The 27,935-nt window shown below is 41.7% G+C and overlaps 2 protein-coding genes and 1 long non-coding RNA gene across 3 annotated transcripts; 2 read left to right on the top strand and 1 right to left on the bottom strand.

The window, feature by feature from the left end:
• Positions 1 to 20: 20 nt before the first annotated feature.
• On the bottom strand, positions 21 to 10,166 carry LOC134189778 (uncharacterized). Its single transcript, XM_062658152.1, has 10 exons — positions 10,106 to 10,166; positions 9,594 to 10,049; positions 7,223 to 8,100; positions 7,088 to 7,164; positions 6,909 to 7,020; positions 820 to 938; positions 571 to 757; positions 451 to 510; positions 233 to 388; positions 21 to 161 (listed from the first exon to the last, which is right to left on the bottom strand). Exons 1-10 carry the CDS (start codon positions 10,164 to 10,166, stop codon positions 123 to 125), a joined length of 2,145 nt encoding a protein of 714 aa, XP_062514136.1. The 3' UTR covers positions 21 to 122.
• Positions 10,167 to 12,090: 1,924 nt separating this feature from the next.
• On the top strand, positions 12,091 to 15,366 carry LOC134190360 (uncharacterized). The gene is given in 8 exon segments (XM_062658811.1): positions 12,091 to 12,172; positions 12,175 to 12,659; positions 12,919 to 12,937; positions 13,023 to 13,268; positions 13,959 to 14,803; positions 14,867 to 14,930; positions 14,996 to 15,018; positions 15,217 to 15,366. Coding segments are annotated over 8 exon segments (1,914 nt in total).
• Positions 15,367 to 21,459: 6,093 nt separating this feature from the next.
• LOC134190158 (uncharacterized) lies at positions 21,460 to 27,402 on the top strand. Its single transcript, XR_009971600.1, has 3 exons — positions 21,460 to 21,619; positions 21,694 to 21,767; positions 27,170 to 27,402. It is a non-coding gene; the product is annotated as an uncharacterized LOC134190158 (long non-coding RNA).
• The last annotated feature ends 533 nt before the right edge of the window (positions 27,403 to 27,935 follow it).

Raw genomic sequence — 27,935 nt, 5'->3', positions numbered from 1 at the left:
ACCCATGCTTTCTAAAACCCTTTGCACTACCAGACTAGTAGACAAATAGCTTGATATAAGCAAGAGATACTTTCTACTGGTAAATAGAAATTTCTCACAAATTATAGCACAAGTATATATTTTTACCAAAAGTTAGAATATCTTCCTAGTTCTTGTACCACCTGAAAAAACAACAAAAACAAAAAAATATTCGGTAACAGTACACCTAACCTATATCTAAAACACTGAATACCTCACGCATCCTTGGTCTTTTAGAGCTGTCAAAGTCTGAACAACGTCTTGCCAATTTCAAAGTCTTTTCCACAACAGAAGAACACCATCTTGTTCTGGGATCGACCATCACAGTCACATCATGACCGTCAGCTTCCATGTCATGCATATACAGAACCTAAAAAACAAGAAAACTGTTGGGTATCGATCGCAATTACACGCAGATAACACAGCAATGACCAGATCAATTTTCATGCTGGACGAGTAAGGTGGCAAACCGGTCATCAATTCGTAGAGAATCTAACAATTAAATCAAAATTGCAGTGCACTGATTAAACATGACAAGCAAGTCTATGTCACCATTCCATATGAATACACGTCCACTTTAGATGAAACGTAGCCTTTGAGGGCTTCCGGCGCCATGTACGCTCTCGTACCAACAGCAGAAGTAACATCGAAAACCGCCGACTCGATGCTCTCTGCTCTACGACAAAGTCCAAAATCGGCCAACTTCGGAGTCCAGTCATTGCAGAGAAGAATGTTCGAACTAAATGAAAGGACAACAAATAATAATGCCACAGGAAAACCTGATTTGTAGACAATCATCACCTTTTGATGTCTCTGTGGATCAATGGTGGTGTACATCTTGTGTGGAGATACTTAAGACCTCGAGCTAAACCATCAGCAATAGAAACGCGAACTTTCCCGTCCGGTGACTTCCTACTAGTCTAGAATACACCGAAAACAAAACAGATCACAACCTGTTTGGTACATCGACCTGCTGAGCTCGATAATTAAAACCTGTAACAGACTGTTTATTATAGGTAGATTAGAACGGCTGGATGTATGTAGAGGTAGTGCGCATGTGTGGTAGATTGACTGGATGTATGTGGGTGTGACACACCCGGGTTTTGACAGTCTAACGTTAGTGCCTCTTGAGTTCGTTAGAGAGTAGTGTCTGTCCTGCAATAAACCTGGATAAAGCGTACGAACCGTGTTATAGTGGAGGTCACACCGAGATTGAATCGAAAACCGGAATGAGTGATAACGCAAGCTCGAAATCTTCAGCGAAAGGTGAGGAACTAGCTCTGCCGCCGAGAGATGTGATATCGTTAAATTCACGAAGGCTATCGGCAGCGAACCTGTGTCGAATTGCAGCAATGTTGGGCCTGCCGACAAATGCGTCGATGGAAGAGCTTCAGCAGCTCATCGAAGGCAAACTGCGGACCGCAAGCCACAAAACGTGCAAGTTGTCATTCACAAAGTGAAGAGTACGACAGAAAGGTTGCACTTATCGTTGATAGACGAAACGGGCGTGTTCCAGAACACGGAGGTGGTTGTACACCGCGTGACAGTAGCAGAATTGGTGAAAAGATCGACGGACTCGAAGAGACGAAACTGCGTCTGGAGAGAGCATTGCAAACTGTCCATTGGCAACAGCAACAGGAGCAGAGCGGGCAGCAGGACGAGATGGGACGATTGAGGTCCGAACTAGAGGCAGAGAAGAAAAAGAGCACATGGTTTTGGACTTTGGCTTGCAAGCGAGGCGAGGAGAATCAGCGGCTAGCAGCAGAGAAAGAGGCAGAAGTGGCATCGTTGATATGACAACTGGAAGAATGCAAGGTCCTCAGAGTTCCACCCACTTTGGAGTCCCTGCCACGCAACAGCTCGGAGTCCCCAATGCGAGTTAGTGCAGGAGTAGAAAAGAAGCGGAAAGGTAAAGCTCCACCAGTTGATTGGTTTACAGGCGAGAACATGGAAGTACAAGTAGATGACTGGTTGCCAGCTCTTGAGAGAGCAACAGTGTGGAATGCCTGGACGGAGGATGAACGACTTATTCAGTTAGCTGGTCACTTGAGGGGAAAGGCTCTCCAAGAATGGAACCTACTGTCTAAAGAAGACAAGGCTACATGGCAGGCAGCAGTATCAGCACTCAGGGGACGTTTGGATCCCGAAAATAAAATACTGGCTGCCCAGGATTTCACACACGCGGTACAAGGAGAAGTGCAGTCTGTTGCCGATTTTATTCGGAAATTGGAGAGAACATTTCAGATAGCTTATGGCAGGGATGACATTTCTCGAGAAACAAGAGACACCTTCCTTCACAGCCAACTGCAAGAAGGTCTGAGTTATGAGCTTATGAAAAGTCCGGCTGTATCAGGTGCACAGACGTATTGAGAGCTTTGCATGGCTGCCAAGAATGAGGAGAAACGACTGGCAGAGTTGAGGAAAAGACACCAGTATTGGAGGCCGGTTCAACAATGACGAAAGGTAGCAGAGGCATCATCTCTGCGTGAGACTACTTTAGACGTTACGAGTCAGCATAAGTCTCCTCGAAGATGCTACAAGTGTGGCAAAGTGGGTCATCTTGCTAGAGATTGTCGGAAGCCCAAGTTAGAGAGTCAAGGTAGAGACAAGGGAAGGAAGTCTCCAGTGAGCACCAAGGTTGTGACTACCGAGAGAAGAGACCCCACGTCGTACCTGACGTCTGGGTCTGACAGTGATCATTCAATAGTGAATGTCGTTAGAATAAGAGCCACCGGTAGCCGACCAAGATGCGTAAAAGTAGAAGTGCAAGGAATTTCTATGTATGGCATTGTTGACAGCGGAGCAGATATCACCATTATGGGTGGAGAAATGCTTAAGAGGTCAGCAAGAGAGGCAAGACTGAAGAGAAGGCATTTTCAGAAGCCGGATCAAGTACCTCTCACATATGATCACCGACCCTTTGCTATTGATGGTCGCATGGATCTGAACATCTGTTTCGAGAACAAAGAGATGAAGACTCCTGTGTATATTAAGATGGATGCACATGACCAACTTCTATTGACAGAAGGAGTTTGCAATCAACTTGGAATTGTGTCATATCATGCAAAAGTGGAGATTTGGCGAAATCGTCAGAAGAAGTCCGAGGTTAAAGTACCCAGTGTCAGAGTCAAGCTGATAGGATCTGTTCGGTCGTTGCCATTCCAAAGTGCTTTGGTCATTGTACAGATTGGAAACGGACACATGATGCCAGATACAGTTCTTGTAGAACCCTTAGGGGAAATGGTGAAAGCGCTGGGAGTTACACTGGATGATGGCCTTGTCAAGCTATTGCTGTCCGGAACTGCCCAGACGGTCATGTCCAACTCCTTCGGATTCACCATGAAGCTTGAGGAAGGAGCCGAAGTAGGCAGTGCTGTTTCAGTAGACGTTGAGTCAATTACTGCTCCAGTCACAGGAGGAGAAAATAGTTCAATAGGTAGATCTATGAAGGGAAATGACATCTTCATCAGGGAAGTTATGTTGGCAGATGAAGTTGCACATCGTCAGCACCAACTGGATGAGTTTGTGAGAGATGACGTTCAACTGCCAAACGAAGAAAGACAGTTACTAGGCGATTTACTAAAGCAACATCACGAAGTGTTCTGTTTATCAGATTGGGAACGAGGAGAGACAAACCTAGTCGAAATGGAGATCCATACAGGAGACGCCACTCCACTTAAGGTGATGCCTTTTGGTCTGACCAACGCACCGTCAGTGTTCCAAAGATTGATGCAATGTGTTCTAATGGGGCTCAATCCTGACAATGGATCTGACTTTGTTGGTGTGTATATTGATGATGTGATAGCCTTTTCAGAAATGCTGGAGAAGCATTTGCAGCACTTAGACTTGATACTGAAGTGATTGAAGGAGGCAAATTTGAAGCTGAAATTGTCAAAATGTCGATTTATTCGACAGGAAGTTAAATATTTAGGGCATGTTATTACACCGCAAGGATTGAAGGTAAATCCCGACCAAGTGCGAGCTGTTGCCTGTTTTCCTGAACCAAAGACGGTTGCATAAATCAGACAGTTTCTTGGGTTGGCTTCATATTATCGTTGGTTCATCCACAAATTTGCTGCACCAGCTAAGCCTCTGCATGCATTGACAGCAAAAAATTCCTTATTTCAGTGGACAGAGGAGTGCCAGGCTGCATTCGAGTCCCTGAAGCAAAAGATTAGCCAAGCCCCTATCTTGGTGTATCCGAATTTTGATGTTCCATTTGTTCTGCAGACAGATGCCGGTATTCTAGGACTTGGAGCAGTGTTATCACAGAAGCAGTCTGACAACTGGCTACATCCCATAGCATTTGCAAGTCGCTCGCTGTCCAAGGCAGAGAGGAATTACAGCGTCAAGGAGCTTGAGACACTTGCAGTGGTGTGGGCTGTTTCGCATTTTCATGCCTATCTTTATGGACACAAGGTTACGGTTTATACGGATCATTCTGCAGTTAGGGCAGTTCTAGGAACAACAAGCCCTAATGGGAAGCATGCATGATGGTGGACTCGAGTATTTGGTTCTGGAATTCGGGAAATCAATATTGTTTATCGACCAGGAAAGGAGAATAGTGTTGCAGATGCCTTGTCGAGGAACCCACAGTTTGATGTCATGAGTGAGACGGTAAAGGAAGTGCAAGTGGCCAAAGTGTGCAGTATTGCGGAGCCAACTATTACTCATCTGTTAGAGGAAGCTGCACCCAGCCATGAGCCAGCATCCACATGCAATTTTGGGCAGGAACAGAAGAAAGATGTGGATGTGAAACACTTAGTAGGCTTCGTTGAACAAGGAGAGTTGCCAGCGGATACTACTGCTGCCTAGGAAGGTAGTAGCACTAGGATCACTGTGTACTATGGAGCAAGGCATCCTGTACTATGTGGACCCCAAGCATCGTGATCGGAAGTGAGCAGTTGTCCCAGTTCATCTCAGAAAGCAAATTATGCGAGAAAATTATAGTGGATTGATGGCACGACACTTTTCACAAAACCGTTTGTACAGTGTCCTTTTGCGACACTGGTGGTGGGAAGGAATGTATTCGGACACCCGAGAGCACTGCAAGAGTTGTCCACAGTGTGCTATAGTGACGGGAACTGTGTTGGGAGGTTGAAGCCACCTCTTCATCCTATTCCGGTACAGCAAGCTTTCCAGATTGTCAGGGTTGATGTAATGGACCTACCGTTGACAGAAAGTGGTAACAAGCATGTGCTAGTATTTCAAGACTTTCTTACTAAATGGCCAATGGTTTATCCTATTCCTAATCAGCAAACTGTTCACATTGTTCAATTGTTTGCTGAGCAGGTTGTCCCTATGTTTGGTGTACCACAGGCTTTGTTGTCTGACCGGGGTACGAATCTGTTATCGCACCTAATGCTGGATTGTTGTTAGTTACTGGGAACAAAAAAAATTAACACTACTGCTTACCATCCCGAGTGTGATGGTGTGGTTGAGAGATGTAACCGGACTTTGAAGACCATGATTCGGAAACACGTAGATCAGTTTGGTGTCCAGTGGGATAAATATCTATATGGATTGCTTTGGGCATACCAAAATACATCTCATGAGTCGACGGAAGAGAAACCTTCGTTCTTGTTGTATGGTTTTGATTGTCGATCTCCGACTGAAGCTGCTTTACTACTGCCGAGGGAGATCGAGGCCAGCAAAGTTTCTGATTACCGTGAGAAGCTTGTCTTGTCACTGTCACATGCGTGTCAAATCGCAGTCAGTAGTATTCAGGTCGCCCAGAGGAGATACAAAGAGCAATACGATAAGAACGCATCCACAGATATTAGTTTCAAGGTAGGAGACTGGATTTTGGTTCGTTTCCCTCAGGAGGAGTCTGGAAAGTTACGGAAGCTGTCTCGCCCTTGGCATGGGCCCTATCGAGTTGCATCCTGTAAAGAGCCAAACGTGACTGCTACTAAGGTATATTTTCCGGATGACCCTCCTGTTCAGGTTCACTTTTCTAGAGTGTGTGGATGTCCAGCTGGGTTCCCTGCTGGTTATTACTGGTATGGTAACAAGCGCTGTGCCCCAGGTCGTCCAGCTAAATGGGTCAAGAGGTTGTTGACTACAACCACAGTCTCTCAGGGTCAGGAACCGATGAAAGTAACCGACCTTCCAATTAAGCCACCCACCACAGAACAACGACCTGAAAGGAAGAATTTAACTGTCCAGCAACCAGACCCACCCTGTGAGGAACAGAATTCTAAGCTTTCCCCGGGAGCTAAACGATATGGTTTACGAAGAGCCAGGAAACCTCCCAATCCATACATGTAATTCGGGACGAATAACCTTAGGGAGGGGTTGGTGTAACAGACTGTTTATTATAGGTAGATTAGAATGGCTAGATGTATGTAGAGGTAGTGCACATGTGTGGTAGAATGACTGGATGTATTTGGGTGTGGCACGCCGGGTTTTGACAGTCTAACGTTAGTGCCTCTTGAGTTCATTAGAGAGTAGTGTCTGTCCTGCAATAAACATGGATAAAGTGTACAAACCGTGTTATAAACCAATCAGACTATACGTACAAGCCTTCCCGCCTGTTTGTATATCTGTCTGACAGAAAATCAATGTGAATCGTTAAATCGTTTGTAAATAATGTCCATTTTTCATGTCGGTTGGCATTTATCTAGTCATCAAGTCATAAGTCCAGTCACGACTTAGTCTCAGAGCCTGCAGAGCAAGGTGGGCCAGGTGGGCCATGGCCTACCCAACTTTTGAAATGGGAATTCCACCAATGGTTTTGGTGAAAACTTTTGGAAATATAGGTTCAAGTGATTAAATAAATTAGCTATTTTTATGTTCACCATGGCCAGGCAAGACCCCACTCAACATCTGGAGTGCTCCATTGGCCCTGGTCTACGTATGCAAGCTGCAATGAAAACATGTCTATGTACCTTTAGTAGACACTGAGCCAGGGTGCCACCAGGAACGTATTCATACACAAGGCATAACTCTGGACCATCGTTACACAAACCGTGAAGTCGGATGATATTGTGATGGCGTATTCTACACAATAAACACAGTGACCGCTAGCTAACTCTACACTCAATCATTCAACAGTATCAAAACGCACCTACACAGAGCTTGAATTTCATTTGAAAATTGCTTCTTGAATAAACCTTGATTTCGTTCTTGTTTACCATTATCAGCCTAAAGATAACGTTCTAAGGCCAGCAGTTCTAATAATTACATAAAATCTCTTTCATACCTGTTTCAACCGTTTAACAGCAAATTCCAGTGGCTGTTCACTCTCTTTCTCTGAGTCAAATAAACCATAGTAGACTACTCCGAAACTACCCTGTCCAAGTCTTCGACCGCCATCTTTCCATAATGTTGCATTAAAGTCATCAGTGGCAATTCGTATTGCAGCATATGTAAATTGCCGTATTTCTGTCACATCCAAGCACATCTTAGAAACACTACTACTACAACTCGAGGAGTGACACTGCGCCGTTTCATTCTGGCGATCTACGCTTCTTTCCTGCTGAGACTCAGAGTGAGAAACAATGGGCCTCTCTTCATCGGCTTGTGAGTAATACGCTTCTCGAAGATCAGCCGATCTCATTGCTTTACCTTTAGACACTAAACCAGATGCACATAAGGTAGAACTTCTGTTTAGTTTATTACTGTCAACAGTTGGTTCTGATTGGTTCGTATCCGCACTGTATGTAGTTGAATCCAATGAGACCGCAGTCGTACAGCCTGATGGTGCCATGCTTAGTTGAGCATCTGACAAACCCTTCGTTTTGTCTGCAGTTCTACCAGTACTACTCACATGCGAGTGTGTACTTTCTGTTTCTTTGACTGCCTCTTGCTCACTTGCAGCTTGTACTAGTCTGTTGGAGTCACAAGTTGCACCACTCGAATTGAGTTGAGAGTCTCGAAGTTTAGGTTTTCCTTCTGATTTCACCTTTTCTCTGTGTGGCACTCTAATTGCCAGCCGTCTATCGTTACGACCATTTGAATAGCTATCATCATCCCCCTTCTTCTCGAAACGTGGATCAATATTGGATATGTACATAACACCATTTTTGACAACTTCATACTTATGTCCAGCATAATTGATGTTACCTTGTCTGGCTGGTACTATAAACAGTATTCATAAACTTATTGTTCACTATTGTAATGATACATGAAATTAATTAATACTACAACAATGCATTAGATATAAAAGATCTTAGGGGCCGTCCGTAATTACCAATAGTTTTCGCAGAACGAAATTATTTCAAACCTGGGTGGTGGGTTGGGGGCCAGGACGAAGTGAAAAAATATTGAATCTCGTGTCGATGCATTGATTTCTAATAGTACAGTAGTAGAGTTTACGATTAACTAAGATCAGTCTACTATTTTCTACTTTGTGGAAGCGACTCACGTATTAAACTCGTCGTTAGTCATACTACTTGCTCGTGACCCTGTGCGCAACACCAGACTGCACGTGTACCACATGCAAGCATTTGAGCAACATGTCATTGTTAGTGATAGCATGTGCACGTGCCATGAGCTGTGCCGTGGAAGTGTCATTTCTTGACGATGATCGTACGCGTACTTGGTGAGGTTCTGCGTCTGAGTTTCGACGAGATCACGCCTGTAATATGTGTGGGTCATTGTTGAACGCTTGAGAGTTGAGGCGGAAAGTGCGGCTCGTGAACCTCCCCAAAACATCCGGGACTTACGTCTAGCAAAATCCGTGAACAGAATGTCTGTGCACATGACGTTGTTCGGAAAGTTAGCAAAGAAGAAACCGTTCTTCAAGAAGTCTCTGTCAGCTGACTCTGGATACTACGCTGTAATTGAAGCACTGTGGACTCTAGAGCCATGTGGAGCAAACAGGCAAACCTTCTCTGAGAAGGCTGTAAAGCCTGTGGTAGGGTGTATATTCACAAAGCGGTAGTGCGTGCAGGGAGCTGTTTGCCAAAGCCGGTAAGGTGAGCGGTGATCGTACTGTTGCAAAGAGTTTCGTTGTAGAGAAAACCAGTGATGATACAGAGTCTGTAGAGGTAGTTGACAATGTAGTTGACAATGTAGTTGTACCCTCCGCTCCACCTGATTCTCCCGCCCAATCCACTAAGACTGGCCCAACGATCAGTTCTGCTACTGATGCATTGTGCATAGGTGCAGTGCAGTGGCCATCAATATTTGTAGCTGAAAAAGTAGGGGGTGGGTGGTGGGGTCTGGTTACTTTGGACTTCATTCGTTCTGCGAAAACTATCGGTAATTACGAATGGCCCCTTAGCCCTTTTGGTGACTACAAATAGGAAACAATAGCAATCCTGACTATTATATACCTATTACTATCACAAAGAGCAATGACTGTCAAAACCATTGTAGAAAATCAACAAACATGACTGCAAAAAGTCTCTAGAACTGTACAAAAGTATGTAGAGATACATGGAAACAAAGGACATGAACTACCATGCAATTGTCTCGATCTGATGGTTCACCAATCACAAACTGTTGCAAATCATATAACTTAAAATTTAATTAATATCAAATACGAATTCTTAGAGCCTTTGGCTGGCATTTGCAAAAATTATTGCTGTAATTCTTGGTTTACTGTATAAGTATATACAACTTCTCACCTTTCTGACAACAAGGGATGTTTCTATCTGAAACAGCAGTCAACGGAGTTTCGTCTTGGCCAACGTAGGGGTCAATCTCAGGAGATTGCGTCACTGATTTTATGATTCCGACAGCTGCATCAGCTTTACATTGATACATGCGCGATCGAGGCTTATAGTCAATAACAAGAGCATAAACGAGATAGAATGAAACCGTCAAGGACATCGATACTATAGGCAGCGTGATATCCTCAACTTGACGAGGTATTGCTGCTGCCTTTGTAATGGCGTCAGCACATGATTTAGCAAATATCAACACCGACGCTGTGTACAGCTCCTGTTTCTTCAAGATGCTTTTGTCTTTGGTTTCACACGTTGTCTGAACTAATCGTGACGACTTCTTACTGTGGTAAGAGTCGCCATGATGTTCTGGACAGTCGCCTATTCCGCTGTGCTTCATTTCGCGTTGCAAATATGCTGTAGAAAAGCAAACGTTACTCAAGTGTTGTGACTTTAGTCCTTACGTTTAATACCCTCGGATGCCTGTTTCTTAGAGAAAAAACCAACAGAATATTTGCATGCAGATGCCGCCATCTTGACCCTAAATCTTTAATATCAACAGTTGCGACGCTACCGCACACATAATTTGCAACATGTACAAATTAATTAATAACTATAGTTGTACGGTATCCGTAGGCGCCTCGCATTCGTGAGTAACACGTCCAACGAAGTTTTCAGACCGTCTACTGAAACGCCGAGTCCTACCTAGACAATACGTATTTGTTGAAATTAAACCCTGTCATGGAAGTAAACATGCAAATTAAACTTCCTATTAGTTTAGATTACGTATATAGGCCTGGTATAGGTAGTCGTCGTTTTTCGATCGTGATCAAGACAATCGAAATGTACAGTCTAGGTATGCACTCAGTTCCGTTGTAACGACAGTGGTATGGTATTTACTGACGGGTTTGGCTATAGTGACACGTCCCCGATCCACACACACGTATAATGCTTGCGTGCGCTAACCAACCTATACTACAATCCCGTAGGTGTACACGCACAGCACGTGCATGGACACGAGGCCTTACCATTACGCGCGAAACCAACACCATCCTCAGACAACTCCATTGAACTGTATTTACAACAAGCAAGAGAGTCGAAATCGCTACTGTGTGAAGTGTGTAAACCGGTGCCCAATTGACGAAGTGGCAGTTCTAGTAAACGTATCCAAATAGAAGTGTTGGGTGTGCACGTGTCTGACTGTCAAGGAATAAATTAAACTAGATGTGAACATTCAGTGATCCAGAAAAAGTGAGTGACTGTAGCTAAGCAGACGGTGTTACTGTATTTGAACGTGGTTACAGTGAGAGACCAAGGACTGGAGACAGTGATTGTGACATATATTGGCATGTCACTTCCTATTTGGTCACAGAGTATCTGTGGAGCTCACAGAGATGGAAATTGTGTTAGTGGTTATGTTGATGGAGAAACATCACTTGAAGCTCTGCTCCAGACACATCAATGTGCTACCACATCTACGTTTGTGACACGAACGTCTACAGTAGCAGACATCCACCAATCTTTGAAAGAAGAGTCTAAAGCAGAGCTGAAGAAAACTCTTCCGAGGATTCTATTTCAATGTTCAGCTGGTGAGATAGTTGTTCCATTTGATGGCACACCATTCTGTTTATGTGGAAGGAAGCAGCTGGAATGTCAGTTTGGTCCCTCTTGCCTGAAGTCTGGAGAGACGTATTCAGCAAGGAACAGAGACAGCAGTGGCAGTGGAAAGAAACGTCTCCTACTCCAGACAACTAGAAAAAAAGGATGCACAGCCCATATTAGCATTCGACAAGTCATTAGATTTCCTGATTTCAAGTTACCATATGATACTCCATCTACAACGTCCAACTTCAAGAAGGCAAGAGCAGCCATAGTGAGGGAAGTGCAGAATGCAATGAAGAGTGGTACAGCCAGCTACAACAAACGATATTTTGTTTCACTTCCTGATGTTGATGCTCATTCCAATCATTCTTGTGGAGGAGCTGCAGGATTTGCACAAACAGTTCACCCTGCAATCATACATGAAATCAGTAACATTGTTTGTGATGGCATAACCAAAGTGACTGAGGTGAAAGCAGCCTTACGAAGATTCGTAAAAACCAGACTAAATGTTGATCAAGGTATAAAACCCGAGGAGACAAACAGAGCCTACTATCCCTCTAGTGTTGACATAAAGAACCACATCTATTTAGCAAAACAGAAACTCAAGCTATCAAAACTAGACCAAGAAAATTTGTCATTGAATATTATACAGTGGCAAATAGAATCTCCTGGTACTAAGTATCATTTCCGACCTTACAGAAATGTAAAGGGCCCTCTAAACACAGCTACATCCTGTACAGGTACACCCAATAATGAATCAGTCAGTCTGTCAAAAAACAATTTTAGCAAGTCATGCAAACCCAGGCCCGACGCATCAATCACCTTTAGCTCAACAGCTTCCCAATCTCAGCAACACATGCTGTATGTCCATCAAGAAAAGTGGCAACAAGATCTATTGGTACACTATGGCAATACCATCAGTCTTATTGATGCAACATACAAACAACCAAGTATGATCTTGCGCTCTTTTTTATCTGCGTAAAGACTAACGTTAACTACACAGTAGTTGCTGATTTTGTAATACAGCATGAAACAGCTGAACAAATTGCCGAAGCACTACAAATCCTCAAAGATTGGAACCCAGCCTGGAAACCACAATTTTGGATGACTGATTACTCAGAAGCTCAAATGACAGGCCTCACTACATCCTTTCCAGAATCAACTCTGTATCTGTGTGACTTTCACAGGGAACAAGCGTGTACACGATGGATAAGAGATTTAATGCATGGACTAAACACCACAGAGAGTGAATCACTACTAGAAATACTGAGAAAGATGGCGTATGCCCCTCCATGCCAAGAACCTGATAAAGTCATTGATTACTTTTACAGAAAAGAAGAAGAGAACTTAAAGCAGATTGGTGTGTGGTGTTGTCATGACCAAGTCAACCAGTGGCTGTCACAAAAGTGGCTGTGTATTCCTGAGGTAAGACTCTAGTGTGTGTGTGTGTGTGTGTGTGTGTGTGTGTGTGTGTGTGTGTGTGTGTGTGTGTGTGTGTGTGTGTGTCTGTGTGTGTGTGTGTGTGTGTGTGTGCGTGTCTGTGTGTGTGTGTGTGTCTGTCTGTGTCTGTCTGTGTATGTGTGTCCGTACATGCGAGTTTGTGATATCTGTGTACATGTCAGAGAAGTTTTTTAGTACATTTCTGATACATAGTTGTGTTTATAAATGTCTGCTTGCTGATTAGAAATGGGCTCGATGTTTTCGTGACAACTCCTATCATGCTGCAGTTGAAACAGACAATGGGACTGAGGCTCAAAACAAGCTATTGAAATATTCGTATCTGCCAAGGAAGAGAGAGAGACCTGACACTATCAAGCATTATCGAGATTCTCATTCACCATTTCCTACCAGATCAAAGAGAAAGATATCTTTTCCTAAACTATAAAGCAAGCACAGACTATCGTTCCTATGACAAATCCATACCATCATATCTACATAATAGACCATCTAGTATTGTGGCTCATTGTCTTGAAAGGAAGTCATCTGCTCTCAAGTTTTGTGCTGAAGATGTTTACTGCAATCCTATTAGATCTGGTGTCTTTCATGTGAAGTCACAGTCCAAAAAAGATGTATGGCATACCGTTGAATTCGGATCTTTTCATAAATTACCATCATGTACTTGCACAGACTGGAAAAAAGAACAAATTCCATGCAAGCACTTTTTGCTGTGTTTCGCCTTGTTGAAGGATGGGATTGGAAGAATCTGCCTCCCAGCTATCTAGAGGGGCCATACCTGTCAATAGACAAAAGTGCTCTTGATTCTAGATTTCATAGCAACCATGAATCTGTGGAAGATCACAATGTAGACAGTCTGGACTATGACAGCCAACCAGATTCTACCATGGTTACAGAACAAGATTGTAGTGAATCAGCCAGCAGCGTGCTTCACTGCCTGCCAGAACAAAGGGTATGTATTGTGTCCAAAAGAAATATTAACTTATAAGGCAATCTGCTATTAACTCAGACAAGTTCAGGCCCGGATCCAGATGGGGGTTCAGAGGGTTTCAACCCCCTATTTTCCAATAGGCATGGTTCACTAATTTCATTAGAAAAGAGAAAATTAGTAATGCTATAAATAACTGCTACCAGGTCGACCCCTCTTCAAAAATAACGGGATCCGGGCCTGAAGTTACATCTAGCACCATGCTCATTCCCGCTTAAGTGTACTTAGACAGTGAAACTGTGGGTTTACAGCTTGAATTAACGCTGTTGTATTGTGTGTAGAGACAAGCCACAGAGCTAAAGGATGCTCAGTTGGATGCAAGAGAAGCCATAAAGGAGGCAGAACGTCTTACATACCTAAGTCAAAACGTGGAAGCATTACGATGTCTCGCAATAGCTATTTGACAGTCTGTGACAAAATTGAAAGAGCAGATGCCACAGTCAACAGAAGGCCTCTTGCTTCTACCATCATTACGCAGGAAATCCTTGAAGAGAGCAACAGCCAGAAGACTGGTAAAAGAAGCCAAACGAGTAAAGCAAAAACAAAAAGTGAACAAACAGTAAGTGAACTACCACCAAGAAAGAAACGTAAGACAAGTCATAGCAAGAGAGTGGGGATAAAGGCTGACCGCATGAGACACGAAAACTCAACAATGAAAGACTGGCAAGGACGGAAACGGAAATTCACAGATGCAGTCAACTCTCACACTAGAGAAACAGAAGCTAGAATCAGCTGTAACGCCTCCATTGACTTCAATCAGAATGCAGCAAATGTAGACTTTCAATGCAACAGTAAATCACTCCTCCCTGTCACATCTACGTTGTGTGAACCAACCTTCCAGAGCAAAAGTAGAAGCAGTCTTGACTTTCTAAGACGGGCATTCAGCATACTAACAACTTCAACATCTGGTTTACAAAAAGAGAAACAACTTCAACAAATAGCTCATTCCTATGCTTACAGTCAGGCGAAGGCAGCACAACTGCCACTTGAGTCTGTAGAGACAAACACAAATTCTGCAAACCATGTAGAACACTTTGATGAGCCAGAAACTGATGGCGCAAAAAGATTTGAAATCAGACAACTACGAAGACAACTGGATAAACAACAGAGTGACATAGATAATTCAGTGAGGAATAGATGAAATTATATTATGCATTGCTAATGATCACGTGTGCTTTCGTTGTTGCAGGCAATGAAATCGACACAATCTACAGTAAACTGCCAAGTGATTAATACTACACGTGATCCAATAGGTTCTGACAATGAATTTTACAATTTCATCATTTGTTGCTATAGTTTAGTTGCTGTTTTCTTATAGATTGCACAAGACCATCAACACAGGTTTGAAAATAACACATTATTGTATGATCCCTATTATCATTCGCCAACACTCCAACAACAATCATCATTATTCACTACTAAGAGGTGAATAATGATAAATGTTAGAGTGTTGGCCTCCCTTTGATACATGCAAGCAAACAGACACCCTCATCCCCACCCACCACTTACCCTCACACAATTTAAATTTCTTTATTACAGCTATCCTATCTTTCAAAACCAAAGGAAGTGCTACATCACCTGATTAGCAATGCTGATCGACCAACCGTTGCAGACAGCCAATTGTGTTTGACATTAGAAGACGTCCATCTGATAGCCAGCAGCAAACAGTCAAATGCCAAACCAGGATAATCTATGTATCAAAGCAATTCTAACACTTACAGAATGAGACATGACTTGGTCTTTATTTGTTTAATTGTTTGCTGTACTTGTGTGTTTAACTAGAGCAAGATTCAAGGACTAGTCTAGTAGTATTATATTATTCAAATACATCGTAGTGTACGAGGGTACGCCATCATACCTTCATACATTTTCACCTAGGCTACTATGCTAAGTTCACACAGGTAAAGAGAGACACACAGACACACAGATACACAACTACAAACTGACAGACACACCAGATAGACAGAAGCATACACAAACAGACACAGAGTCAGACACAGACACACAAACACACACACACCTAAAATCCAAAATCCTAAATGTCAGGAGCTGCCTCTCAGAGGTCACGCCCCCAGCTGTTAAGCTGGGCCCTGTGTGCTACTCAGGGAACTCTGGGCCTGCGCTAGCAAACTCCTGGAGCCGAGCCAGGCACTCGCAGGAGCACCGACTTGTGAAGCCAACTGTGGTGTGAGCACCCAAAGTCTCACCAGGACCCCAGTGGCTGATGTCACGTCATAGCCGATGGCCGCTTAGGACCCCAGTCAATGACCAGGTACTCATTTATACTCCTGAGTCGAGAGAAGCAAATGTGTGTTAGTTTCTTGCTTAAGGAAATTATGCCATAGCTCGTCATCACTGTAACTTGAACTTGTGACCCTTCAAGGTCCCGGATGTAAACACTTCATAAAATTGACTCTCTAACCAACTGAGCTATCACACCACACACACACACACACACACACACACACACACACACACACACACACACACACACACACACACACATGCATACAAGGTAACGTAGATAAAATTTGCAATTCATTGGTGTTGTCGGTATGTCACTGCTGTAGAAAATTAAAACAGAGACCAAACTTCAAAATCATTTAATATGTATTTGCAATCTTTGCTTAAAGCCTAGATGGACTATGCATCTAATAATTACCAGCATATTAAATCAATTACAATAGCAATAGCCTAACAGATTTGTTTATTTCACCCTTCGCAAATAGGAGAAAGATCTTTCTGCTTCTGAAGACATGAAAGCATGTGTGCCTTGCCTACCTACAGCATCTTACCAGTCACGTACCCGTAGAGTTAGGGGAACGTAAATCACTCTAAGTAATTTAAATAATATAAGTATAGTTTCACTATACAAAATTACATACTGCTGTGAACCATCAAATAGATGGTGACTGTCACATTAAGCTTATACAATTCAGTTGAATGTTTCACTTGAATTGAAAATTTACTGAAGCGTGGTGTTTCTACTTGACACAATAACCCGCTCACAATGTTTGGGGAGGCTGAAGCCTCCCCCAGCCTCCCAATCCTACGCCGGTGCATGTATTATGTTTCCAATAAATATACCTTTGCTATAATATACATATATTTATTTTATTGATTGCCATCAAGTTTCTAACTTTGAGAATAATCGCTTTGAAAACAACTAGCAAAAGTGCTATTACTTTTCAACAGACTTTTGAAAACTTGATGCAACAGTTATCAGTGTGCTTGTGGAAACACAATGCGAATATATACATATTATATATATATATAAACACAGGTTTGAAAATAACACATTATTGTATGATCCCTATTATCATTCGCCAACACTCCAACAACAATCATCATTATTCACTACTAAGAGGTGAATAATGATAAATGTTAGAGTGTTGGCCTCCCTTTGATACATGCAAGCAAACAGACACCCTCATCCCCACCCACCACTTACCCTCACACAATTTAAATTTCTTTATTACAGCTATCCTATCTTTCAAAACCAAAGGAAGTGCTACATCACCTGATTAGCAATGCTGATCGACCAACCGTTGCAGACAGCCAATTGTGTTTGACATTAGAAGACGTCCATCTGATAGCCAGCAGCAAACAGTCAAATGCCAAACCAGTATAATCTATGTATCAAAGCAATTCTAACACTTACAGAATGAGACATGACTTGGTCTTTATTTGTTTAATTGTTTGCTGTACTTGTGTGTTTAACTAGAGCAAGATTCAAGGACTAGTCTAGTAGTATTATATTATTCAAATACATCGTAGTGTACGAGGGTACGCCATCATACCTTCATACATTTTCACCTAGGCTACTATGCTAAGTTCACACAGGTAAAGAGAGACACACAGACACACAGATACACAACTACAAACTGACAGACACACCAGATAGACAGAAGCATACACAAACAGACACAGAGTCAGACACAGACACACAAACACACACACACCTAAAATCCAAAATCCTAAATGTCAGGAGCTGCCTCTCAGAGGTCACGCCCCCAGCTGTTAAGCTGGGCCCTGTGTGCTACTCAGGGAACTCTGGGCCTGCGCTAGCAAACTCCTGGAGCCGAGCCAGGCACTCGCAGGAGCACCGACTTGTGAAGCCAACTGTGGTGTGAGCACCCAAAGTCTCACCAGGACCCCAGTGGCTGATGTCACGTCATAGCCGATGGCCGCTTAGGACCCCAGTCAATGACCAGGTACTCATTTATACTCCTGAGTCGAGAGAAGCAAATGTGTGTTAGTTTCTTGCTTAAGGAAATTATGCCATAGCTCGTCATCACTGTAACTTGAACTTGTGACCCTTCAAGGTCCCGGATGTAAACACTTCATAAAATTGACTCTCTAACCAACTGAGCTATCACACCACACACACACACACACACACACACACACACACACACACACACACACACACACACACACATGCATACAAGGTAACGTAGATAAAATTTGCAATTCATTGGTGTTGTCGGTATGTCACTGCTGTAGAAAATTAAAACAGAGACCAAACTTCAAAATCATTTAATATGTATTTGCAATCTTTGCTTAAAGCCTAGATGGACTATGCATCTAATAATTACCAGCATATTAAATCAATTACAATAGCAATAGCCTAACAGATTTGTTTATTTCACCCTTCGCAAATAGGAGAAAGATCTTTCTGCTTCTGAAGACATGAAAGCATGTGTGCCTTGCCTACCTACAGCATCTTACCAGTCACGTACCCGTAGAGTTAGGGGAACGTAAATCACTCTAAGTAATTTAAATAATATAAGTATAGTTTCACTATACAAAATTACATACTGCTGTGAACCATCAAATAGATGGTGACTGTCACATTAAGCTTATACAATTCAGTTGAATGTTTCACTTGAATTGAAAATTTACTGAAGCGTGGTGTTTCTACTTGACACAATAACCCGCTCACAATGTTTGGGGAGGCTGAAGCCTCCCCCAGCCTCCCAATCCTACGCCGGTGCATGTATTATGTTTCCAATAAATATACCTTTGCTATAATATACATATATTTATTTTATTGATTGCCATCAAGTTTCTAACTTTGAGAATAATCGCTTTGAAAACAACTAGCAAAAGTGCTATTACTTTTCAACAGACTTTTGAAAACTTGATGCAACAGTTATCAGTGTGCTTGTGGAAACACAATGCGAATATATACATATTATATATATATATAAACACAGGTTTGAAAATAACACATTATTGTATGATCCCTATTATCATTCGCCAACACTCCAACAACAATCATCATTATTCACTACTAAGAGGTGAATAATGATAAATGTTAGAGTGTTGGCCTCCCTTTGATACATGCAAGCAAACAGACACCCTCATCCCCACCCACCACTTACCCTCACACAATTTAAATTTCTTTATTACAGCTATCCTATCTTTCAAAACCAAAGGAAGTGCTACATCACCTGATTAGCAATGCTGATCGACCAACCGTTGCAGACAGCCAATTGTGTTTGACATTAGAAGACGTCCATCTGATAGCCAGCAGCAAACAGTCAAATGCCAAACCAGTATAATCTATGTATCAAAGCAATTCTAACACTTACAGAATGAGACATGACTTGGTCTTTATTTGTTTAATTGTTTGCTGTACTTGTGTGTTTAACTAGAGCAAGATTCAAGGACTAGTCTAGTAGTATTATATTATTCAAATACATCGTAGTGTACGAGGGTACGCCATCATACCTTCATACATTTTCACCTAGGCTACTATGCTAAGTTCACACAGGTAAAGAGAGACACACAGACACACAGATACACAACTACAAACTGACAGACACACCAGATAGACAGAAGCATACACAAACAGACACAGAGTCAGACACAGACACACAAACACACACACACCTAAAATCCAAAATCCTAAATGTCAGGAGCTGCCTCTCAGAGGTCACGCCCCCAGCTGTTAAGCTGGGCCCTGTGCGCTACTCAGGGAACTCTGGGCCTGCGCTAGCAAACTCCTGGAGCCGAGCCAGGCACTCGCAGGAGCACCGACTTGTGAAGCCAACTGTGGTGTGAGCACCCAAAGTCTCACCAGGACCCCAGTGGCTGATGTCACGTCATAGCCGATGGCCGCTTAGGACCCCAGTCAATGACCAGGTACTCATTTATACTCCTGAGTCGAGAGAAGCAAATGTGTGTTAGTTTCTTGCTTAAGGAAATTATGCCATAGCTCGTCATCACTGTAACTTGAACTTGTGACCCTTCAAGGTCCCGGATGTAAACACTTCATAAAATTGACTCTCTAACCAACTGAGCTATCACACCACACACACACACACACACACACACACACACACACACACACACACACACACACACACACACACACATGCATACAAGGTAACGTAGATAAAATTTGCAATTCATTGGTGTTGTCGGTATGTCACTGCTGTAGAAAATTAAAACAGAGACCAAACTTCAAAATCATTTAATATGTATTTGCAATCTTTGCTTAAAGCCTAGATGGACTATGCATCTAATAATTACCAGCATATTAAATCAATTACAATAGCAATAGCCTAACAGATTTGTTTATTTCACCCTTCGCAAATAGGAGAAAGATCTTTCTGCTTCTGAAGACATGAAAGCATGTGTGCCTTGCCTACCTACAGCATCTTACCAGTCACGTACCCGTAGAGTTAGGGGAACGTAAATCACTCTAAGTAATTTAAATAATATAAGTATAGTTTCACTATACAAAATTACATACTGCTGTGAACCATCAAATAGATGGTGACTGTCACATTAAGCTTATACAATTCAGTTGAATGTTTCACTTGAATTGAAAATTTACTGAAGCGTGGTGTTTCTACTTGACACAATAACCCGCTCACAATGTTTGGGGAGGCTGAAGCCTCCCCCAGCCTCCCAATCCTACGCCGGTGCATGTATTATGTTTCCAATAAATATACCTTTGCTATAATATACATATATTCATTTTATTGATTGCCATCAAGTTTCTAACTTTGAGAATAATCGCTTTGAAAACAACTAGCAAAAGTGCTATTACTTTTCAACAGACTTTTGAAAACTTGATGCAACAGTTATCAGTGTGCTTGTGGAAACACAATGCGAATATATACATATTATATATATATATATATATATATATATATATATATATATTATAACATACAGGCTTGGTCACACCCTAGTCACGTGACCTGACTGCGTTACTATCCATAACGTTCCACGTGTCGGGTAATGACTAGCATTACATCTCAGTAGTAGCTATAATGTAGGTACACATCACTATGTTTGTATTATGCAGAGACGTAAATAGACACTACTGTGTTTCTACAGTAATAGATTGCAATTGCATGTGAACCTCCACTGTACCCTAGTGCTGCTGTACTTTATTCAGAATCACAGTAACATATCCTTAATTAATTAATTATTGCAGTAGTATACGTACCATGGTTCACCGGATTCTTTCAGGATGATGTCCAGTAAGTAGATAAGCCCTACATACTAGCACTCATTCACTCTCGATTGAAAGAAGAGACTTAAAAAGATTCCTCATGCTCCTGTTGCAGAAGGAGCGGACAGAAGTGTGTTGCCGTCACATTACAACATACGGGCGAATGAGGCTTCAGCCCACTAACGCACGCAAGTATTATACGGGTGTGTGGATCGGGGACATGTCACTATAGCCAAACCCTAGGCTCGGTATTCCAGACTGCTTTCTTCTCTCGCAAATTTTTTTTTTGAGTCCACTTCACACACACATCCCGGATATATAGCCCGGATAAGTTTAACTTGCACGTGCACGGTAGACCATTCTCACGTGCACGCATGGCTCACGATCATGATTTAGTAGTTCGAAATGTGTTGTTATGCTAACAGATCGTGGGAATTGCGCTTTCTCTGCGAGCAGTTACCACACTGAGTAAGCAACAGTGGCAGTGAAAGGAGAGCCCCAATACGGGGAATGTTGGTTGCTACGAACCGTTTTCTTTGCAGAAATCGACTTTCTCGAGAAACTGTTGACTCCAGAAAAGCTTTACGTGATGCAGTTATTATACAAGACGGCAGAGGTTTGTACATTTTGCTAATTAGTTGATAGTAGTTGATGAACTAATTATTAATTTATTAGAATAAAGTATTTAGTAACATTATAGCACAGTTTATGTATTTATGGTAGTATTTTTAACCTTAAATATGATTTAATAAATAGTAATTTATAATTTATATGTGTGTATATACAGTAGTGGACAAAAGTATTTGCTGGGCAAGAAATTTCAAGGGTTTTTCAGTATGTCTGTATTTGGGTGGAAGCACAAAATACTAATAAAGCGACTTCTTGATCAATGTTTGTCATGCAATGGCAAAATCGAGACTAATTGGTATAGAATTGAGTCTAAATCAGTTGGTTGTTGCAATTTAAGATTATAGTTACAACCTAGTTAAAAGCCGATTAAGTTTACATTACAACTTATCAAAGCATATTCAATGCAAACAATATTACAACCTTTGAAAACAAACTAACTTATCCATTTGTGATCACATCAGCACCTATTTCCATTCTGTAGGCCAGAATATGATGAAAATCAACAAAAAACCTACCCGGCAAATACTTTTGTCCACTACTGTATATACTAGTAACTATTGCAGAAGAACCTGTTTATTAATCATGTACTCTGCTGTTACCGCAATTAATTTGTTTGCATAAGAAATGTATGGCAAACAGACAGAATTACAGGAAGTTGTTGATCTGGACAGTCTGTTGCCACAGAACACAGTTTTTCATTAGCCTAAAATACGTAGAATCAATCCATGATCCGTTTTAACAATAAAATTAAAACACACACAATGAAGATGCCTATTTTTCTAGTGGGTGCACAGTTTGCTGGACTTAAAACAGGAATGACTTGTTCTGAACACTCATTCTGAACACTCTAACTACAATCTGTTCCTCTCTTTATATCAAGGAATATGAACATAGACAGTTTACTCAACTCAAAAAATCTTGTATCCTTGTACAGTTTAGATGGCATTAGGGGTATTTGTTTTCAAACTTATTGTCAGATTGTGGTTTCTCTTTGCTCTCTGGTGGATTCGTTTGGGGATAATGTTTCTGTTGAATATGTTGGTTGTGGCTTTGGCTTTCATGAACAAACTTGGACGTCCTGCTGATGCTGGACGGGTAGAAAAGGACTTGAAGTGTCGTCTAGCTACAGCAGTAGGTTGCACTCGAATCTTTTTCTTTTGTTTTCTGACTCCCACCTCTTTACCAAACATATGTAGAGCAGAAAGCAGTCGCTGCTGTGTACCAGGTGAATGGATTCCTTTGCCTCGTAGTTTCCAATAATTGGAACAAAACCTTTCTACTGCAACTATGAAGCTGTCTGTGACATGACTTTCATGCAGCCCTTCCTTGATATCTTTAGTGACCTGTAGTACTCTTTCAATGACGTCCCTTGACTTTTCATAGCTTCCTGTGTTAATTGGTTGTGCTTGATCTCTTTGAAATGTATTGCTAAAATCAATGTTGTCGTCAGCTACAGTTGCCACTTTAGTTGTATCACAGGAACAAGGGGCAATTTTTTCAAAGGAACGTTTGATATCTTCATCAGACCAATTCACACTGATTGAAAGAGACTTTAGATGTTCTTCTTCTGCTCTTTGGTGGACACTACTGTAAAAGGAAATGGGTTGGCAGTGTTGTCCTAATGCCACTGCTGCAAAAAGCTGACGGCCTTGAGGCGAATACGTTGGGATAGTATTGACACTGCTTTTGCGATACTTCATTGCTGCTGCAAATTGGTGTTTGCAAGGTTGAGTTTGCATTCCGATGGGACAGGTGCACTCACCCAGTTGTAAGTCTACTATCCACGTTCTATTCTTGTCTGACTGACTCACAACAGTATAAACGTCTGAGTCATCTGTTGCGACAATGTCGTCAGATGGAATGGTGTGTGCTTTCATTCCTGTCACAGTAAATCTTGTAGAGACAAAATGATCTAATCTGTTTGTGGCAACAGATATTAAACGTCGCTGGTAATACAGTTCGAGAGTCTGTGTGAGAAGATTGAACATTTGTACCGCATTCCAAGCTTTATTCCTTTGGAAAAGGATGTCTTTTATGATGCGTATGCTAGCCTCTGAATAATTGTTAGTATAGTTGCCTCGTGTGGGAAAGTTCTTTCGGAAACACACAGCCCACTCTTTCCTTCGTTGCCAATAATCACCTAGTCTCTTTTTGAATGTCTGAAAAGGGCTTTTGTCTACTTCACGTTTGATTTCAGTCAATGCTTGCTCACTTGGGGCATAAACAAGTCGTTTTGTTAGTGTCATACAGGTAATTCTGTCTGTGCCACAGATACCAGAATTTGAGCTCCAAAGCCATCTCCATGTACTTTGTAAAAAATGAAAGACACATAGGTGTAATTCCGCTTGAGGCCATGTACTCTTTAGAGCAATCCGTTCGCTTGCACAGTCATCTGTCAATAGTGTTAGTGGTCCAAGATTTGGGCCTCTTCCAAAAAATGCACACTTGGGCAGTATGTGGCACAGTGCTGTAAACCCTGCTGACAAGGTAACAGCATCTTCACTGGATGTCATAACTGCAGCAAGTGGTAGAGCTCCTACTGATGTGCCGCAGCTAAGTATGAACACAGCTGTGTTCAAGTTATCAAGACTGGCTGTTGAGTCACAAAAGACTAGCTCTGCACTTTGTGTGACCATTTCATGGACTCTGGCCATGAGAGGAGTGACTAGAGCTAAAAGGAAGGGCATGGCATCAGTCTTTCTGGTCTTTGGTTTAGGTTCATCCGTATTCATTGCAGCTGCTTCTTCATAAGGTTGAAGAAATACTCGCCCACCCTCTTTCTCATGTTCCTTGTTGTATCGTTGTACTTCTTCGAGCAGTCGCTCAAACATAGCCTCTCCATTTTCTGGTCCAATGTTGTCTGATCGCCATTTTCTAAATAGGCGTTGAACGTCTTGTACATTTGGGTTTATGGCTCTGTCTGCAAGAGTGCTCTCAACTTCTCGTGGATCACTCTTCAGTTGGAGCTGGGTCAAGTATTCATGTCTTGCAGAGGCAGCACAACTGCCAGACTCAAAGAGACTAATGTACGCTTTTTTCACAGCTTCTGTGACTGGTCTAAAGCTGAGCGCATGGCCACTGTGGATCGGGTGGTTATGCGTGTACTTCAGATTGATAAGGCAAGGATATTCAGGGTGGTCTGAGATTTTAGATGCCTCAGGTGGGTATACCCTAACTATTAAACTGCTAGGACACATTGACTTTTTGTCTCGTGTGGAACAATGTATGGTGGTTTTCTTTAGTTTACACTTGCTTTCTGTGGACATTTGTGACAGAGTTTTCTGTTTCCTGTAATGATGACAATGACGAACAGTTTTAAAAAGGAGCCGTCGTCCTTTTGCTTTGAAACCAGTAGTGATTCGATAGGTGGTTTTTGAAACCTCTTCAAAATGTTTAATCCACTGGACAGCTGCAGTTTCACAATTGGCACTTGTCCATGCTTCTAAAGTAAAGTTGCTTGTTTCAGCTCCTAGGAAGCTTTCCGATTCATGCTGACAATAGGAGTCAACAAAATAGTTGTACTGCTGAGGGAGCAAGGGTATAATACTGGTAGGGAGGCCTGAATCAGATTTGCATTTGTGTTTGGCATCAAGTGAGTGCTCTAGATTGGCTTCACTGGTAGTTTGAAATTGTTGAAATGTGTCTGTGCTTAAAGTGCATCTCTTCACATAAACTGACTGTTGTTCTACGGCAGGCATGGAGGTTTCACTGACATTGTCAGCTTCTGTACTCTGTGAATGACTCTCATTAGAAGTGCACCAGGTTACATTAGACGAGAAAGGATTCCTCTTGGCAGCTGAAACGGCCTTAGCGAGAGTGAAGTTTTTTCTACCAACTTTGTTTGCTTTGTCAAGCGTATAGCAGGAAGGCTGATCAGTAGTTGCTTTGCATGGTGAAGCTGCTGAAGAGTTGCATTTTTCTCCTGAAACTTTGGTCTTTAATGTTTTACTCAAACTTAAGCAAAGCTTCCGGCGTTCAGGTTGCTTGAGATGGTGGCTTTGGATTTGCTGAGACTGCAAGTTTTCATCAGCTAGTATGGACTTATCTATGATATTTGAAATTTTAATTTGATCAGAAAGCAGCCATACTGCCAAGGTATTCCTTAGGTAGTGAGCATAATGGCTTGGTTGAAGGTAAAGTTTGAGTTTTGCTTTGTCACAATAGAAGGACAGCTGTGGTGAACAGATGTATGCCCACAGATTCTCTGGAGAAAATGCTGCAACTGCCACAAAAACAAAGGCAATAACCCCACAAAGAGAAGAACATGTTTGTATTGGGAAATTTTTGCAATGCCGTGAGCATGCATGTTTTCCATCTTTGTCAAATGTCGGCCTATGCATAGGAATCAAATCATGAATATCCACTCTTTCACCTAAGGCAGTGCTTAGATAGTCCAGTGTTTGTATTAGTTCTACCAACAAGTTGCTAGGAACTGGGTATCCCAATGGGTCACCATAGAAGGAAGCTTTTGAATTCAAATCTAAAGCAACCACTGTCCAATGATTCCCACTCATCAATGTATTTGATGCAACAGAAGATCCAGTTATGGCATCAATTTGTACGTTGACAATCAGGAATATAAGTCTAATCTTCTTTCTGCTGTTCAGAGCTAATGCTATGGATGTGTTCAACGTGAATTTGCAAACTTCAGATAGCACAAGGCAAAGACAATCTTGTGACGAGCGATTGAGAAGCGATGCCATACCTTCAAGCAGTGTATCAGGCAACCATCTGTCACATGCCAGTCTAGACATTTGGTAGCTAGTCACGTCACCAAATGCCACAGCAGAGGCTGGCTTGTGTGACAGAATTTGTTGAAATTGCTGTACCTTGCTCAAGTTCAAGAGTTCAAGATTCAAAGTGTCAGGAATGTGACAGACCTCGTTGAACCACTTGTCTTCTTGAATAACCTGTGGGAGGACAATACTTAGACAGGAGTATGGACATTTAATTAATGAACAAACTCATTCAACTCAAAGTATTTTGTTACTTTACTGCAGCTAAGTGGCAGAGTATTAATAATCAACATTTGTAGTTGTGAATTCAGTTAACATGACTAGTGGTGAGCTAATATAATTTGTGGTATTCTGGACAGGAACAAATCCCCATGCATATTGGTTAATATCTACACTGTCTAAACAAAATAGTGTAGGCACACTTTAAAAGAAGCGTGCTTTAGCTATAGGTACTTAGCAAGGATATGTGGTACATGTGATTACAAGTAACTAGGTCATGTAATGTACAGCCTCATAATTAAATGGGGCATGAAATGCTAACTAAAATCATCTAGTCACTTAGACAGAACACTACGTTGCATAGAAACTTCAAAGAGATTCACAAATTTATCTGAAGAATGAGATACTTAATATTTTTGCATTGTGTGTATAGGATGTGTGAAGAATATTGGAAGGTGGATCCGGGATTGACATGTCAAAGTACTCTCTAGCAAAATCTAGTGACTGCTGTGACATTTCTTACCAGATTTTTGATGTTTGTTTACCAGTTTACAATGCTTTATACGCATAACTCAATCTTAACCAGTTATAGTCATTACCAGTTGGATATAACAGTGTACGCTCTAGATGTTGAAGAAAGTAACATGATAATGTTTTGTGCTTGTATATACGTAGTTCCATTTGTGGTCAGTTTGAGCATAGTATACTATAAGATACTGTGAAAAAGAGGAAATTGTGGAGGGAATCATGCAGGTTTTGTGCAATTGAAGCACATCGTTATTCCACATATATCACACAAATTAATTTTGCACTATAATAGCGCTGTTCCCTGAAATTGGACAGTGTTTTCCTCACAACTATTTCTTCTTTAATATATATATATATATATATATATATATATATACTGAGCACTCATGACATTCTGTAGCATATCGGTATAGTACTGAGTTGCAAATAAAATAACAACCTGTGTTGTATTTCTGTGTGTACAACGTTGCTATAGATACTCTTTCATGGAACTGCTACAAGTGTGCTTTAGCAAACTACTAGTATTTAATTAATTAATTAATGAATTTCACGTACATACCTGTGAGGCAATGGATTTGGCTTCATGTATTGCCAAAAACTCTCGAATTCCCTCGAGGTCAAACACTCCAAATAAGAATGCACCAGCTTGAGTGTTGTCTCCCGCCTCCTGA

The sequence above is a fragment of the Corticium candelabrum genome, chromosome 14 (assembly GCF_963422355.1).
Source record: "Corticium candelabrum chromosome 14, ooCorCand1.1, whole genome shotgun sequence".
NCBI classification, from domain to species: Eukaryota; Metazoa; Porifera; class Homoscleromorpha; order Homosclerophorida; family Plakinidae; genus Corticium; species Corticium candelabrum.
This window is presented reverse-complemented; position numbering and strand designations above follow the sequence as displayed.

Excerpts from the sequence above, each read along its gene's own strand:
- LOC134189778 (XM_062658152.1), bottom strand. The coding sequence starts at position 10,166 with ATGGCGGCATCTGCATGCAAATATTCTGTTGGTTTTTTCTCTAAGAAA. Across the intron at positions 7,021-7,087 it reads GAAATTCAAGCTCTGTGTAG|AATACGCCATCACAATATCA; the intron begins GTGCGTTTTGAT and ends TTTATTGTGTAG. Across the intron at positions 389-450 it reads CCAGCATGAAAATTGATCTG|GTTCTGTATATGCATGACAT; the intron begins GTCATTGCTGTG and ends CTTGTTTTTTAG.